Source organism: Suncus etruscus, chromosome 2 (genome assembly GCF_024139225.1).
Source record: "Suncus etruscus isolate mSunEtr1 chromosome 2, mSunEtr1.pri.cur, whole genome shotgun sequence".
NCBI classification, from domain to species: Eukaryota; Metazoa; Chordata; class Mammalia; order Eulipotyphla; family Soricidae; genus Suncus; species Suncus etruscus.
Window position 1 is genome coordinate 128753620 of NC_064849.1, and position 13594 is coordinate 128767213.

Consider the following 13594-nt stretch of genomic DNA (forward strand, 5'->3'; position numbering starts at 1 on the left):
TCTAGGGATGGGAATGGGTCAGGCTTACAGCTTCTAGAAGACCAGAGCCTCATGTGATGGGTCAGCCATGGGAAATGGGGCTCTGTATGATCTGACTAATGACAACCATTAAAGAAGAAACCAAAGGGAACATGAATTCTTTCTGCTTTTATCCTCCCTGTGCAGACACAACCTGGAACACCAGAAGAAGTTAGCAAAAGTGTTCAAATCTAGTCAGTCCCAAATAGACTAACTTCACAGTCCTGAAGCATGCAAAACTGGTCACTGGAGCTAGGACAGTGACAGGAAATGGTACCACAGTTCACCTTGGTATCTGTCTCTTCTCTTAGATTTTTTAAAAAATTGTGTATGTGGACAAGAGAGTGCTGAAGATTTAATATAGATTTAGGGCAGATTTTGTGTGTGTTTTTGAGTCATATCTAGAGATGCTCAGGGGTTATTACTGACCTCTGCATTAGAATGACTCCTAGTGGAGTTGGCAGGCCATGTGGGATGCCCATGATAGAACTTGGTTTGGCCATGCGCAAGACAAATGCCCTATCTGGGGACTATCCTTCTAGCCCCCCAAAAGGCACAGATTTTTATCTTCTGAACTTCAATATATAAGAAAGAAGAAAAAGGTGGTGAATGACCATCTAAAAGGTTAAATGGAGTTTTTCTTCTTAGTCTTGTCTTTGCAAACCTACAAAGCCAGACAAAGCTAAGATGAGGGGGCATGTAAATTCTTTGCTGAAGTCTGCCACTAATACCCAGTGTGTTTTGGGAATACTGACTAACCTTCATCAGTTTTTAGATGATAAAGATGAGCAATGGGTTGGACTCGTGCAAGGCAAGCCCCTACCTTGCTGTGTTATTGCTCCCATCCCTGTCCCTTAACAGTGAGTAGAGAAGAAACATCCAGGAAGAGGCAAGGGTTTACATTGTGAAAATAGTACCTCTTCCCTGATCTGAATGCAGAAATACTGTGGGATGTACAGTTCACAGTTGCTTATGCTCCCTTACCTTGAGTGTTCAGGGTTCAAGACACAGTGGCCACTTTGTCTCCGCCTTCTGTGCAGCATGAGAGACCATGTCTAATGGCTCTAATGCCTACTACCCAAGTAACTGAGAGGTGTCAGGAAAGATGCCAGCTAAAGTGGTCATCCTCTCTGTCCAGTCAGCTGCCAATGTGTGGAAGAAAAGCCTGTGCCAACCAGCCCTGGAGGCCCTGGAGACATCGAGCCAAGAGTCCTCACTTGAGAGCGACTTGTACAAGGATAATGACTACATGGACATCTGAAGAGCATGCCCACCTGCTTTGGCCACGAGGTCATTTACCCTTTCCCCCATCCATCTGGCCAGGGCAGTGCCCAGAAAATGAATGCAGTGAGCAGAGTTTAGCGCAGGGCAAGTGTCTCAGATCTGCACCGCTGGACCCTTTCTGTGAAATCTAATCTGAGCTATGGCTGTCCCCAGCCCAGCTGGCTACCACCACACCTGTATCCCACACCATCTGGGCACAAACCGGGCCGGGTCTATGGATGGCACTCCAGCAATCTCCAGGGTTTGTGGGTGATCAGACATACTGAGTTCTTGTAAAGAAGGGATCCAACACTTTTTAGTGGGGATGAAGCCAGGTGATTGTGATGTTAAAGCTATTACCCACCCACCAGCGCATGCCAGGGATGAGTGAGGAATGACAGGCCACCTTGGTGAACAAAGATGGTGACTGATTAGCTCAGGTCCCAAAAAGAGCATAAAAATTCCAATTGTTTCTTTTAAGACCACTTCTTGGGAAAGGCTATAAAAACGCCATTTTTGCTTTCAGTGTTTAATGCCTTTATGTGTGACAATGATATGTGAAAGGACTGCATATCTGTCACCAAGGCAGAGGAGCAAATTTAATGCAGAGCTAAGTGATTTTCCGTGGTGCTTTGACTCACCTGAAACCGTTCTAGGTACTGTGGAAGCTTAGACTGCTCTGTTTCCTCTATGTCCAGCTGCTCCGTCCATGCTCCTGGGCCCTGGCTGGGAGCTCCCTCCTCGGGCTGTTCCTCTGAAGTCTCAGCAGCAGGAGCAGTGAGGGTCATCAGTGTTCGGTCTAGCATATCAAGCTGAGGACAGAAAGATAGGCAAGGACTGAGCATGCTGCTGAAAGAGTACTGTGAGGGAGGCTGGAGATGGAACAGAGGCAGAAACGTAGGGAGTGATCCAATTGTGAGGAGAGTGTTTTTGGCACACTGGAGGAAATAAAACTATCTCCTGAGATCTTCTCTCAAAAACACCTGGGTGGGGCTGGGGAGGAGGCACTGAGTGTGGCACTGAGGGTGCTGCCTTCCCCAACTCCTCTGCGTCTTACTTCCTCAATAGGCTTAGAAATAGAAGAAAATGAAAGAAAAATAAGTCAACTACAAATGACAATGGGTCATTCTGAGCCCAGAGACAAATCTGGGTGCAGGCTGGGCTGCTTTTCTGATTCACCAAGTAGCTCCATGGAGTTGCTGGCAGAGAGCAGCTGGGCCAGGCACATTTCAATAAGTCTGCTGTAATGTAACAAGTCAATGAGACGATGGGGTTCTCTCGATTGGGCTCCCTCTCCCCCTACCACTTCCCACCTGTCCCGAAAGGCCTAATCATCAGTGTTGTGCTAAATCACTCCAAGAACACCCCAAGGACAGGTACAGTCTAAGTCACTCTGTTGGGACCTGAATAAGGAGGGACGCCATTTTGTAAGGACCACATGGTGTGAGTCTATTTTCATAGATCCCCCCTCAGTCTACCTGGCCAGACCAGGTAGCCTATCAGGGAAGGACAAGGGAGCAATAGGAAGGTACCCCTAGACAAGAGCCAATTATTTTAAAGATCATCAGAAAGCTAGAATCTCCCTCTATCCCTTCCTATACAATCCCATTTCACGATGTTGGGCGGGGTTCTTTCATCCCTTGTGGGTGAGAACCCTGACTGGTCACTTAGGAGCTGTTGGCAGGCGGATTAAAGTTTAAACTTTACTCCAATTTGTGTGGTCTCGTCCTTCGATTTCTGGACCCTAACAACTCAAGAACAAAATCCAGAACATTTTGGTGCCACCCCTCCACTAGCCCATGGCTGACCCATAGCCTGTTCTTGAGGGTAACAGAGTCATGCTCTTCTCAAGCTGGCACTCAGAGAATGCAAATCTGTTTCAGTGATGGTTTTGTATATAAATGTGGATTTTCCATCACTCAACAGGGACCTTACAGGGTTAAAACGGTAACACACTTAGAACTACATGTCCTTGGTTATATTGTATAGCTGAATATTCCTTGTAACCAAGGTCAGGCAAGAAACATAGAGGTGCCCTTGACATCAATTTACTTGGCAGCCAACTCCCACATCTCATGACTGAATTGAGTGGTGAGTCCTAGTGATCAGGGTCACAGCAAAGCAAACAGGCAGCTCATAGTTAATGATACACCCTGGCCAGGAAAGAGCTGGTATTCTAGATCTCACTACCCAGGCTACTCAGGCACCAGAGATTCCAGGGGGTGTGAAGTTTTACAGCAGGACACGAGGCCTCTGGTCACCTGAGCTTAACATAGCAAGCTCCCAGTGTGAGAGGCCTGACAGAGTAAGTGGCTGAGAATATGAGGGCTCGTGAGAGGAGTTTCCTTGGGCAGAGAAGCAAGTCCCTCAGAATCACTAAAAGAACCTGAACTGGATCTCCTTAGTACCCCACATTCACCACAGAATGAGGCTGTGACAGAGTTCACATGAGCTTATTCTGGCCCCAGCACAGTCTCTTTCCTGAAGGGGTTGCTGAGGGGACAATCACCAGACATGCTACCAAGACTCCATGAAGGAAAAGAAACAAAGAAACACCAGATAAAACTATTCCTGATGTCATATCCTCTTTTGAGCTTCCCTGGGGCATTTTTTTTTTTTTGTTTTTGTTTTTGGATCATATCTGACAATGCTCAGTGGTTACTCATGGCTCTGCACTCAGAAATCCCTGCTGGCAGGCTTGGGGGACTATATAGGATACCAGGAATCAAACCCGGGTCAATCCTGGGTCAGCTGTATGCAAGGCAAATGCCCTACCACCATGATATTGCTCCAGTTCCCTCTCCAGGGGGATTTTGTTGGGGAGCAGAAGGGTGGAAGGGGCAGTGAACTGGGCAGGCTTTGAGTTCAGTTTGAATTTCAGAGAAGGGGGACAGTTTTCCTCCTAGACAGTAAGCTGGAAGAAAATCAGTGTTCACTGCAGTCTCTAGGGCTTTTTTTTTTTTTTTTTTGAAAAATGGAGAACATGGTTTTTAACTCCTTGGTTTGATATATAGGTGAGTCAGCAGAAAAATAGCAGGTGGGAGAGACAAGACATGAGAAGAACTCAAGCTGCCCTTTTGGGGAGCAGGTGCTGGCCAAGAGGCTCACCGCTTCTTTACACAGCTTCCCAGAATCTGTGGAGATGACATTCTCTAGCACTTGCAGGGCCCGGTCCAGGTAGCCAGGCCACCACAGGAGAGGCATGTCATGGTACACAGCACGAAGCCCTCGCTGCAACTCCACCTTCCCTGTTAGAAAGAACAAAGGAGAAGGCTCAGTCATGACTTCCACAGGTATCTATGATGCAGAGAATATTCTTGTGGCAGCTCTAGAAAAAGATACATTAAACTGAAAGCCTGATCCCATCCGGGAACTTTCTTTTTTTTTGGGGGGGGGGGCATTGTTCAGAGGCTTTTCCTGGCTCTATGCTCAGAAATCTTCCCCAGCAGGCTTGGGGGACCTGAGATGCCGGGATTCGAACCACCATCCTTCTGCATGCAAGGCAAACACCCTACCACTGTACTATCTCCCTGGCCCCTTGGGGACTTTCTTGATGGACAATGAATGTGGCCAAAATTTTACCATGTACACTTTGTTTTTAGTTTTTGGATTTGGGGTCATATCTCTTGGTACTCAGAGGTTGCTTCTGGTGTTGTGTGAGGGACCATTAAGAACTGAGGATTACATCTGGGCCTCCACCATACATAGACTGGGCCCAGCCTGATCAGGTATTTTCCTGGACCTGCATATACTTTTGTTTGTTTGTTTGTTTTTTGGCCACACTTGGCTTTGCTCAAGGCTTACTCTTGGCTCTAAGCTCAGGGATCATTCCTAGTGAGTTTGGGGAACCCTATGGGATGCCAGGTAAGCAGTGTGCAAGGTAAGCATCTTACCTGCTGCTCTCTAGCCCAGGCTTATTCTTCCCTTTTATTGAGGTCAGGGAGCTTTTTGTAAGAATGTGGATCACAGGGCTGAGAATGACTGTCTGTCCCTGTGTGAGGTTACCTTTGCCAAATAAGTCAAAGAACTAAAATACAATTTTTGCTTCAAGAACAAAATCTTCCTCAGAAAAAGAAATTCCACATCTTTACTCTAGTATTATTCTTAACATCTGACAACTGCCAGGAAATATTTAATATATTTCAAAATTTCTCCCAAACACCCTGCAGATGGTTCTTGTAAAAAAGAAAAAAAATCTGATATTGCTCTTCTTTCTTTTATCACTGCCTCTTAAATCAGAAAATTCTCATTATCCTTTTGGCTTTCAGGACATGGATATTTCTCTGAGTACAGATCTCCTCCTATAATCTAGAATAAGGTTCTTATTTGAGAGAATGCAGCAAGTAATGTTGGGTCTGGGGATGCTCAGACATTTCCCCCTGTGAACTCCTAGTACTAGCAAATCCAAAAATATCTCCACCAGAGCACAAGATGCGGGTGCAAGCAGCAGGGTTTCAGGGTCTGAGAGGGGGGTCCCTCCATGTTCTGGCAGAGACCAGCACCAATAATCAAAGTCATTTCTGTGGCTGGTCCTTAAAACCACCTTCATTCCCCTTTGCTAAGGAGGATTTGAGGGGCCTTGGAAGGCCATAAATAGCTCAGGCTTATCAGGTGACAGCTAATTTTGGCTTTTCAGAAGCTTGGGGCTTGGCAGTCGTCACAGCTCTTGGCTCCGGAAGCTGCTTGTGTCAGGGGCACAGGCTGTCCAGCCTCTGAAACAAGAACACGGAACTTCCCACAGATGGCTCTCTGGCCCTGGCATAGGCCCTTTCAGGAGACATCAACAACTACATTTTCTTCATTCTATTAGAACTGCTCATGCTGAGAAGACCAGAATGTTCAGCTGAAGACAAAGGCAAAGCCTTTTAAGAGCAAATAAAAAAGGTTAAGGAGAAGAAAACACTTTTAACATGTGGAGAGACAGGCATGTGGCTGACGAGGCAGGGTTTGAGTCCCAGCTTCCTATATGGTCTTCTGAGCTCTGCCAGGAGTATTCCTAAGTGCAGAGTCAGGAACAACCCCAGAGCATCACTGGGTATACACACACACACAAAAAAAAAAAAACAGAAAAAAAGAAAAGAAAATGACTTTTAACCAAAGCGGTCACTAATTCTGAACTTCTTGAATCAGTTTATATCTGAATCAGCATCCACAAATGCCACAATACATTTGGGAGGGGAGAGTGAAGGCAATTTTAAATCACCAAGAAAGCTACAAAGACTTGGGCAGTTTTCTAAAAGCAATGGTAAGTAGAAACAAGGATGATCAAGAGCAGGTGTTTTCTCAACCATGGATCTACTTAAGAAAAAAGAAGAAAGAATGATGAAACTTGAGGCATATGCCATCAGGACACACTTTATGCCCCTTAGGCTGATGTCATTCGTACAGCTTCCTCTCCACCAAGGCCTAACGATATACTCCTCTGAAGGCTTCTGCCAGCTCACCTGTCTTTTCTCAAATAATCAGGGCTCGAAAGGAAAGCTAAAGACATCTCAGGGTACCATCACTGGGTGCTAGGGATTCCCTCTCTGCTTGTCCAAAGCACTGCCAGTACTGGTTATCTCTTCCCACAGTACCATGGAGATGAGTCCAAGTCCTAACTCTTCATTTCCTCCCTTCTGTCAGGACGGTCTTTGTTAATACTGGGAAGATTATACTGGCTTGATTTCCTCAAAAAGGGCCAGAACATTGTTTCTTTTTTTGGTTTGTTTTGTTTTGGGGCCACACCAGGCTGTGCTCAGAGCTCTGTCCAGGTACTGAGATCAAGAATCATTCCTTGGGCCAGAGAGATAGCACAGCAGTAGGGCATTTGCCTTGCACGCAGCTGATCCAATATGGATGATGGTTCGAACCCCGCCATCCCATATGTCTCCCATGCCTGGCAAGAGTGTTTTCTGAATGCATATCCAGGAGTAACCCCTGGGCACTACTGGGTGTGACCCAAAAACCAAATAAAGAAAGGAAAAAAAAATCATTCTTAATGGGGTTGGGGACAATATAAAATGTTGGGGACTGAATCTGGGTTGGTTTTGTGCAAGGCAAGCACCCTATTGTAAGATAGTCCCAGTCCCCAGAACTTTCTTTTCCTTTTCTCTTTTCTATATTGAGGACTACTAAGTCTCTCTTTACCAGTTGTGACTGGTTCGAGAACCCCCTTTTGGTCTTAGGTTATCACTAGCACCTTTAAATTAAGTTGAATTTTGTTATGAAGTAGAAAAATGTATTGATTCTTCCTAAGAAGAAATATGTGTAAGGTTCACTTGGCTTACCAAGAAGTGCATAGCCATACAACTGGGAACTCAACCCCACCGAGTTCTTCTGCTTCAGGCCTGGAAGCAAGAGGGCTGCTCCGAAGTTCCGCTCCTCTTCCCACTGCAACAGAGCACAGGAGACTATGGCTCAGATTAGTCAACACTCTATACAAATATGTGTTTTCTAATGAGAGAAAGGAAGCACTGAGTTTTAAAAAAATCAAAATACAAAGTTAAGTACAGTATCATCCAAATTTTGTAAATAAAATATATTGTCTTATGAAGGTCACAGAGAAGAATATCCTGTGTGTTAATACATTCCCAAAGTATTTATGAGCAATGTTAGTGTTCTTCTTTATGATTTTGTAAAATTTGGCCCAGGAATAAGAGTCCTTTTACAATAAGAAAGCCAGTTAAAACCAAAACAAAGAGGAAACTGGACCAATCCTGCCTCAAGACAATCACTGAATGAAGAGTTGTGAGCCTAGGGGTCAGCCCCCACTCACTCTTGATGCTCTGACAGGCCAGTACAAGCTTATATAATTTAACCAATTCAGCATTGACAAGCTTCCTTCGACTTCATAGTGTTAAAATAAATACAACTATTAGGTAGCTTTTACATAAATTTGTGCCTCTCGGAAAGAAATTAGGCAATCAAAACCACTTAGCAATTGTTTTGTTCAACGCAGGGAGTAAAAATAAAATCACAGCTCAATGCATTTGGATTCTTTTGAGACATGGAAATAAAAAGGCAGAAACATAAGCATTGCTAAGCCTGCTGTGGATTAGTAATAGCAGTGATGGGGGTAGGTGGGTGACTCACAGGAAACAGAGCCTGAGAGTAGGACCAGGGCAGGAGACTCCTCAGGGAGTTGGTGATTTACCAGGTGCCATGGGTGGCTGCTTGAGCTCTGACTGGTGCTGGCTTGGAAAACTGGAACAAAAAGTTCCAGTTAGCCTGCTCTGAGCCCTGCACTCAGGTCCCGGAGGAAAAAGAACATGAAGGAGGTGGTCAGGTGAGAGCTGCAGTATGAGAGAGGTACTCTAAGTGCTAATGGGCAAGTAGGCCCATTTTGACTGGGAATGGCTTTTGTGTACTGACTACAACAAGTATGGATAATTTCCAAACCTTCAAGAAAAAAATAACAACAAACAAGCAAAGACCTTGAGAGGAAAACAAAAGTCTCCCAGGTACTTCTGCATCAGGATCAGTGGGAGAGCTCATAAAGGAGGAGTAGGTCATTCCACTTTAAGAATAGACTCACTCCAAAGTCAACAGCCCACCCTGACTTTGACCCCACATATAAAAGGAGACTGAAATCATTTTTTTCTTCTCCTCCTTCTTCTCCTTCTTTAGAGAAAAATGATCTGTAGTATGGAAATGCAATAAAAGGTAAAAAGGTACACAACAGACTGGGTTCTTGCTATGCCAGGGGCTCAGCAGGGCTAGGCTGGTGTGCATGAAAGCAAAACTAGTGTCTGAAAAGAATTTTTTGGTTTTTCTAATAGTTGCCTGGGAATAACTGCTTACAGAGAAAGCTAATTATATGTTCATATAAACTATTAGGCCTCCTTCAAGCTTTAGCTTCTGCAGCATACACTATTATGACTAAAATCAAAGGCAATTTTACCTAAGTCCAAGACTCCCAATTTGTCTGCCTCTTCCATTCCTGCAGAGCACACTCTGCTCCCAGCTCCTTCCTCCTCTCTTCTTCACAGCTCCAAAGCTCCATAGTTACCCCCATCTCTTCTTTACGCCACCCTAACTTAGTTTCCAGGTTCATTTCCTTCCTTCATGCCTTTAAACTCAATGAATTTTTCTGAAGTCCTCATCTTACCTATCCTTTCTGAAACACTTTATATGGTAGGTTCTTTTAGTTCCACACATTTCTGAATTTCCTTTTTTGGGGGTATGGGGACTCTCTCCCAAGCAATGCTCAGTGGGCCTGGGCCTGGAGGCCACCTCCCTGAGATTATTCTAACCAACTGGGCCAGTATTTCAATGCAGATGGATATTCAATGCAGGGTTTGAGGATGCATTGCTGATTGAGCCCTGCAGTGTGCAGGAGATACCTGGACCAGCCTGGAGGTGCTTTAGTAATCCCAGGGCTATATTTGGTGATGGTTGGGGGAACATGGGGGTGCTCAGGGATCAAACTAGGGTGAGTACATGCAAGGCCTTCACTGTGGTAATATTTCTCTGTCCCCTTATTTTCCTCTCTGTTCATTTGTAGGCAATTGCAAAAGATGCCCCAATTATAACTGTGGTCCAGAGTTTTCTTATTATTTTTTTTTTTTTTAGTTCTTTTTGGGCCACACCCGTTTGATGCTCAGGGGTTACTCCTGGCTAAGTGCTCAGAAATTGCCCCTGGCTTGGGGGGACCATATGGGACGCTGGGGTATCGAACCGCAGTCCTTCCTTGGCTAGCGCTTGCAAGGCAGACACCTTACCTCTAGCACCACCTCTCCAGCCCCGGTCCAGAGTTTTCTATCCAAGTTCTAATATCCTTCATAAAACTTCTTGATGGTCTCAAAGGCATCTCAAAACACAGGTTCAGCACCAAATCAATGGTTTTGTATAGGAGCCAGAGTTCTTATTGCCAACACAGAGTGGCCCTTCTCTTCAGGGTCCCGTCAAGAGAGCCAGGTGAGATTTTGATATTTGTCATTTGCCATTTGCTATCCTTCCCCCCTCACGTCCATGTTCACTGGCTACTTTAAAACTATTATCATCTATTCCCTACCCAATCATTCTCTCTTGCTTGAAAAACTGGCCCTGAGCACAGCCATTCTAGCTCTAGTCTGACCCTCTATCCAGACTTCATCCACAGGCAATACAAATCTGTCCATGCCATCATCTCTGCTTAAAACTTTCCTTAATTTTTTGAGTATGGGCACAATGGCTTAGCACAACCTATGTCCCCTCACATGGTCTCAGCCTCTGTGCTCTCTACCATGCATGCTCTTGGGGACAGTGACACTGATAAACTCTGGAGCTCCTTCTATATCCCCCCCTTTTTTTCCTTGGCTGACTGTATGCTTGGGGTCACAGGACTCCATGCCTGCTGGCTCCTCCTCCAGACCTCTTCCTTCTTCCGTCAGTTATTCCTACTCGGCCTAAGACATGAACTTGAAACAGTAAAACTCAAACCTTCCACAATAAAAGCCTTTCACAGATGACTTCTGTTCTGTGCTCATAATTCACATTATACTTGTTTTGCTTGACATGGCTGTGATCTTCCTGATTGTAAGCAGGAAAAAGTCACTTACTGCTGCCCAAATAGTACCAGGCAGGTCAGGGATGAAATGTGACAGGCACTTACTCTGAAGTTGAACACCAAGTATGTCAGAGTCTAGAAAAGTGTTTCTCAACTGGAGGACCCAGAGTGCCTATAGGATAGCCCAAGGGGGAAATCACATAATTGGGGTTTTAACAGTTTAGGGAGTCAAATGGAAGGATGTTTAGGGGGGGTCAAAAGTTTAGGGGATCAAATGGAAGGATGGAGGTGAAAGTAAGAGGGAACCACATCCATAAAGGAAATAAGTTCAGAAGAAGTCACAGTTGGATGGGCCCGGAGAGATAGCACAGTGGCGTTTGCCTTGCAAGCAGCCAATCCAGGACCAAAGGTGGTTGGTTCGAATCCCTGTGTCCCATATGGTCCCCCGTGCCTGCCGGGAGCTATTTCTGAGCAAACAGCCAGGAGTAACCCCTGAGCATCGCTGGGTGTGGCCCCCAAACAAAACAAAACAAAACAAAAAAAAAGAAGTCACAGTTGGGAAAAGCTTGAGAAATACTGGACGACAGCATTTGACTTAAAAAAGCAGAGCACGGGCCAGGGAGATAGCATGGAGGTAAGGTGTTTGCCTTGCCTGCAGAAGGTCATTGGTTTGAATCTGGCATCCCATATGGTCCCCCAAGCCTGCCAGGAGCGATTTCTGAGTGTAGAGCCAGGCAGAACCCCTGAGCGCTGCCGGGTGTAACCCCCTGCCCCCCGCCCCCCCCCCAAAAAAAAAGCAGAGCACGCCAAGCATGTTTAAGGATGTGGGCTGGATAAACTGATCTTCCAGTTGCTCCTGATAGTCTGTTCTATTGATATTACACTGGCATTGAAGACAGTCTATATAGCCAGACTTCTCTGTCTTTTCAAGGTGGCTTCATCACCTAGGGACTGATTGGCACTAATTATTTAAGGACTCTGTGCCCTAGTCTTAGTCTTTGAGCTGTTATGAAAAATAAATGCACATATGCATCCAAATGTATGGTGGCTTAGAACACTGGGCCTATTATGAGTTTGAGTCTCTGGTGTCCCTCATGCACCTGATGTGATCTTGTCTGTTCTGTGGTTTGAGCCCAGCAGCTCTGCTTTCTGTGACCCACTGGATGGGCACAATAAGAGGTTGTAACCTTGGGTGAGCAGTGCAATTAAAAAGTATGCGAGTGACATAATAATAGTAAAGTAGAGAAGAAAGAGGGTGGAAAAAATACTTACCTTCACCCCCAACTTAAACCATTAAGAACATTATCTGGTATAAAGTGTTATTGGACTACTATTTTACTGTTACTACTACTTTGGTTACCCATTATTAAAAGACTAGATATAAGACAAAATAAACAATGGTTCAATACCGAAACCCAGATCTGAAATTGATACTCAGTGTCCTGGAATGACCCAAGGCAGTTAAGGAAAAGGCCATCATTAACTGACCTGTTGTATCCCTGGTCTACCAGGTCCAGCTCTCAATTCCCTATTTCTCAAAATTTATAGTGCATTCAGTCTAGCTCATACATCAGGATTTTCACTGGGAATCTTTCTATAGAATATCTCACTCTGCTTTGTTAGAAATCCAGACTGAGTCACAGGAAGGAGCACTGTTCCTAGGTTGATACAGTCATAGACTTGTATAACACATGCTTACTTCTGAATTCCAAGCATTAGGCTTTCCTCAGCCCCCTCCTCATTGAATATACTGTTGTTCTTGCTAAGGTTCTAGTATCGTTTTTTAAATTTTGCTTTTAGGCCACACTTGATAGTGCTCAGGGATCAAGCCTAGCTTGATGCATGGGAAACCATGCAATGCTGGAGACTGAACTCAGGCCCATCAATGCAGTGCATGACTCAACCATTTGAGCTATCCCTGCCCTAAAATAAAGGTTTATTTATTGTTGTTGTTTTGTTTTGCAGTGCTGGGGATGGAACCCTGAGCTTTATACTTGCAAATCAAGTGCTCCACTACAGTGTTGCCTCCCTGGTCCCTTGGAAGAACCCTTTGGTAGATCACTTACACTTAAATCTGTCTTCTTTGCCAGGCAATGGTGTAGGACATAGAGGGAGAGAAGCTGGGTGGAAGGTACTTCAAAGGCTTCTTGTCTCATGATCTCAAATACCAAGGATAAAGCATCTGGGCAAGATGATCAAAATGAAAATGAGAAGAAATTAGCTGTAGATAACATCTTCAAATCTATAGTTTGCTTAAAAAATGGGGCATGATAGAAAATTAAACATAATTCGGAAGTGAACTCTAGTTCTTTTGCACAGGTGGTGACCCCCAACACCTTGAAGCACTGTTTGTAGGAGCTGGAGAGATAGCACAGCGTAGGGCATATGCCTTGCATGTAGCTGACCCGGGAGGGGCAGGTTCGGTTCTCAGCATCCCATCTGAGGCCCCAGCCTACCAGGGGCGATTTCTGAGTGCAGAGCCGGGAGTAGCCCCTGAGCACTGCTGGATGTGGCCCAAAAACAAATAACCAATTAATAAATAAAGTTAAAAAAAAGAAAAAGCACTGTTTGTAGAGGCTAGAATGACTATGTCAGGTTAGAGGTACTAACAACCTTAAGGATAAGAAAAATACTATGTCATTTTGCTTAGTTCCGATGATTGTCTTCATAATTATAACATCATTTGCCATACCTACTTCAATATATTTTCTGAATAATCCAACAGGACATAAAAGGGGAAGCCAAGTTAAAGCATCATGTCCATCAGCCAGAAGAGGTTCCCAGAAAGGAAGACAATGTTTTCTAAATCACTTCAAGAGGCAAAAAAAGGGCCAAGGTGAATGT

The 13594-nt window shown here is 44.8% G+C and overlaps 1 protein-coding gene across 1 annotated transcript in view; it reads right to left on the reverse strand.

Annotated features, from left to right (window-relative positions):
- The window catches only part of MRPS27 (mitochondrial ribosomal protein S27), a 104022-nt gene that overhangs the window by 2119 nt on the left and 88309 nt on the right, over nucleotides 1-13594 (reverse strand). The window contains exons 7-10 of the mRNA XM_049768798.1: nucleotides 12817-12932; nucleotides 7551-7653; nucleotides 4390-4529; nucleotides 1923-2093 (exon numbers count right to left, since the gene is read on the reverse strand). Of these exons, the coding sequence (XP_049624755.1) occupies nucleotides 1923-2093; nucleotides 4390-4529; nucleotides 7551-7653; nucleotides 12817-12932 (530 nt within the window). The remainder of the gene's footprint in view (nucleotides 1-1922; nucleotides 2094-4389; nucleotides 4530-7550; nucleotides 7654-12816; nucleotides 12933-13594) is intronic.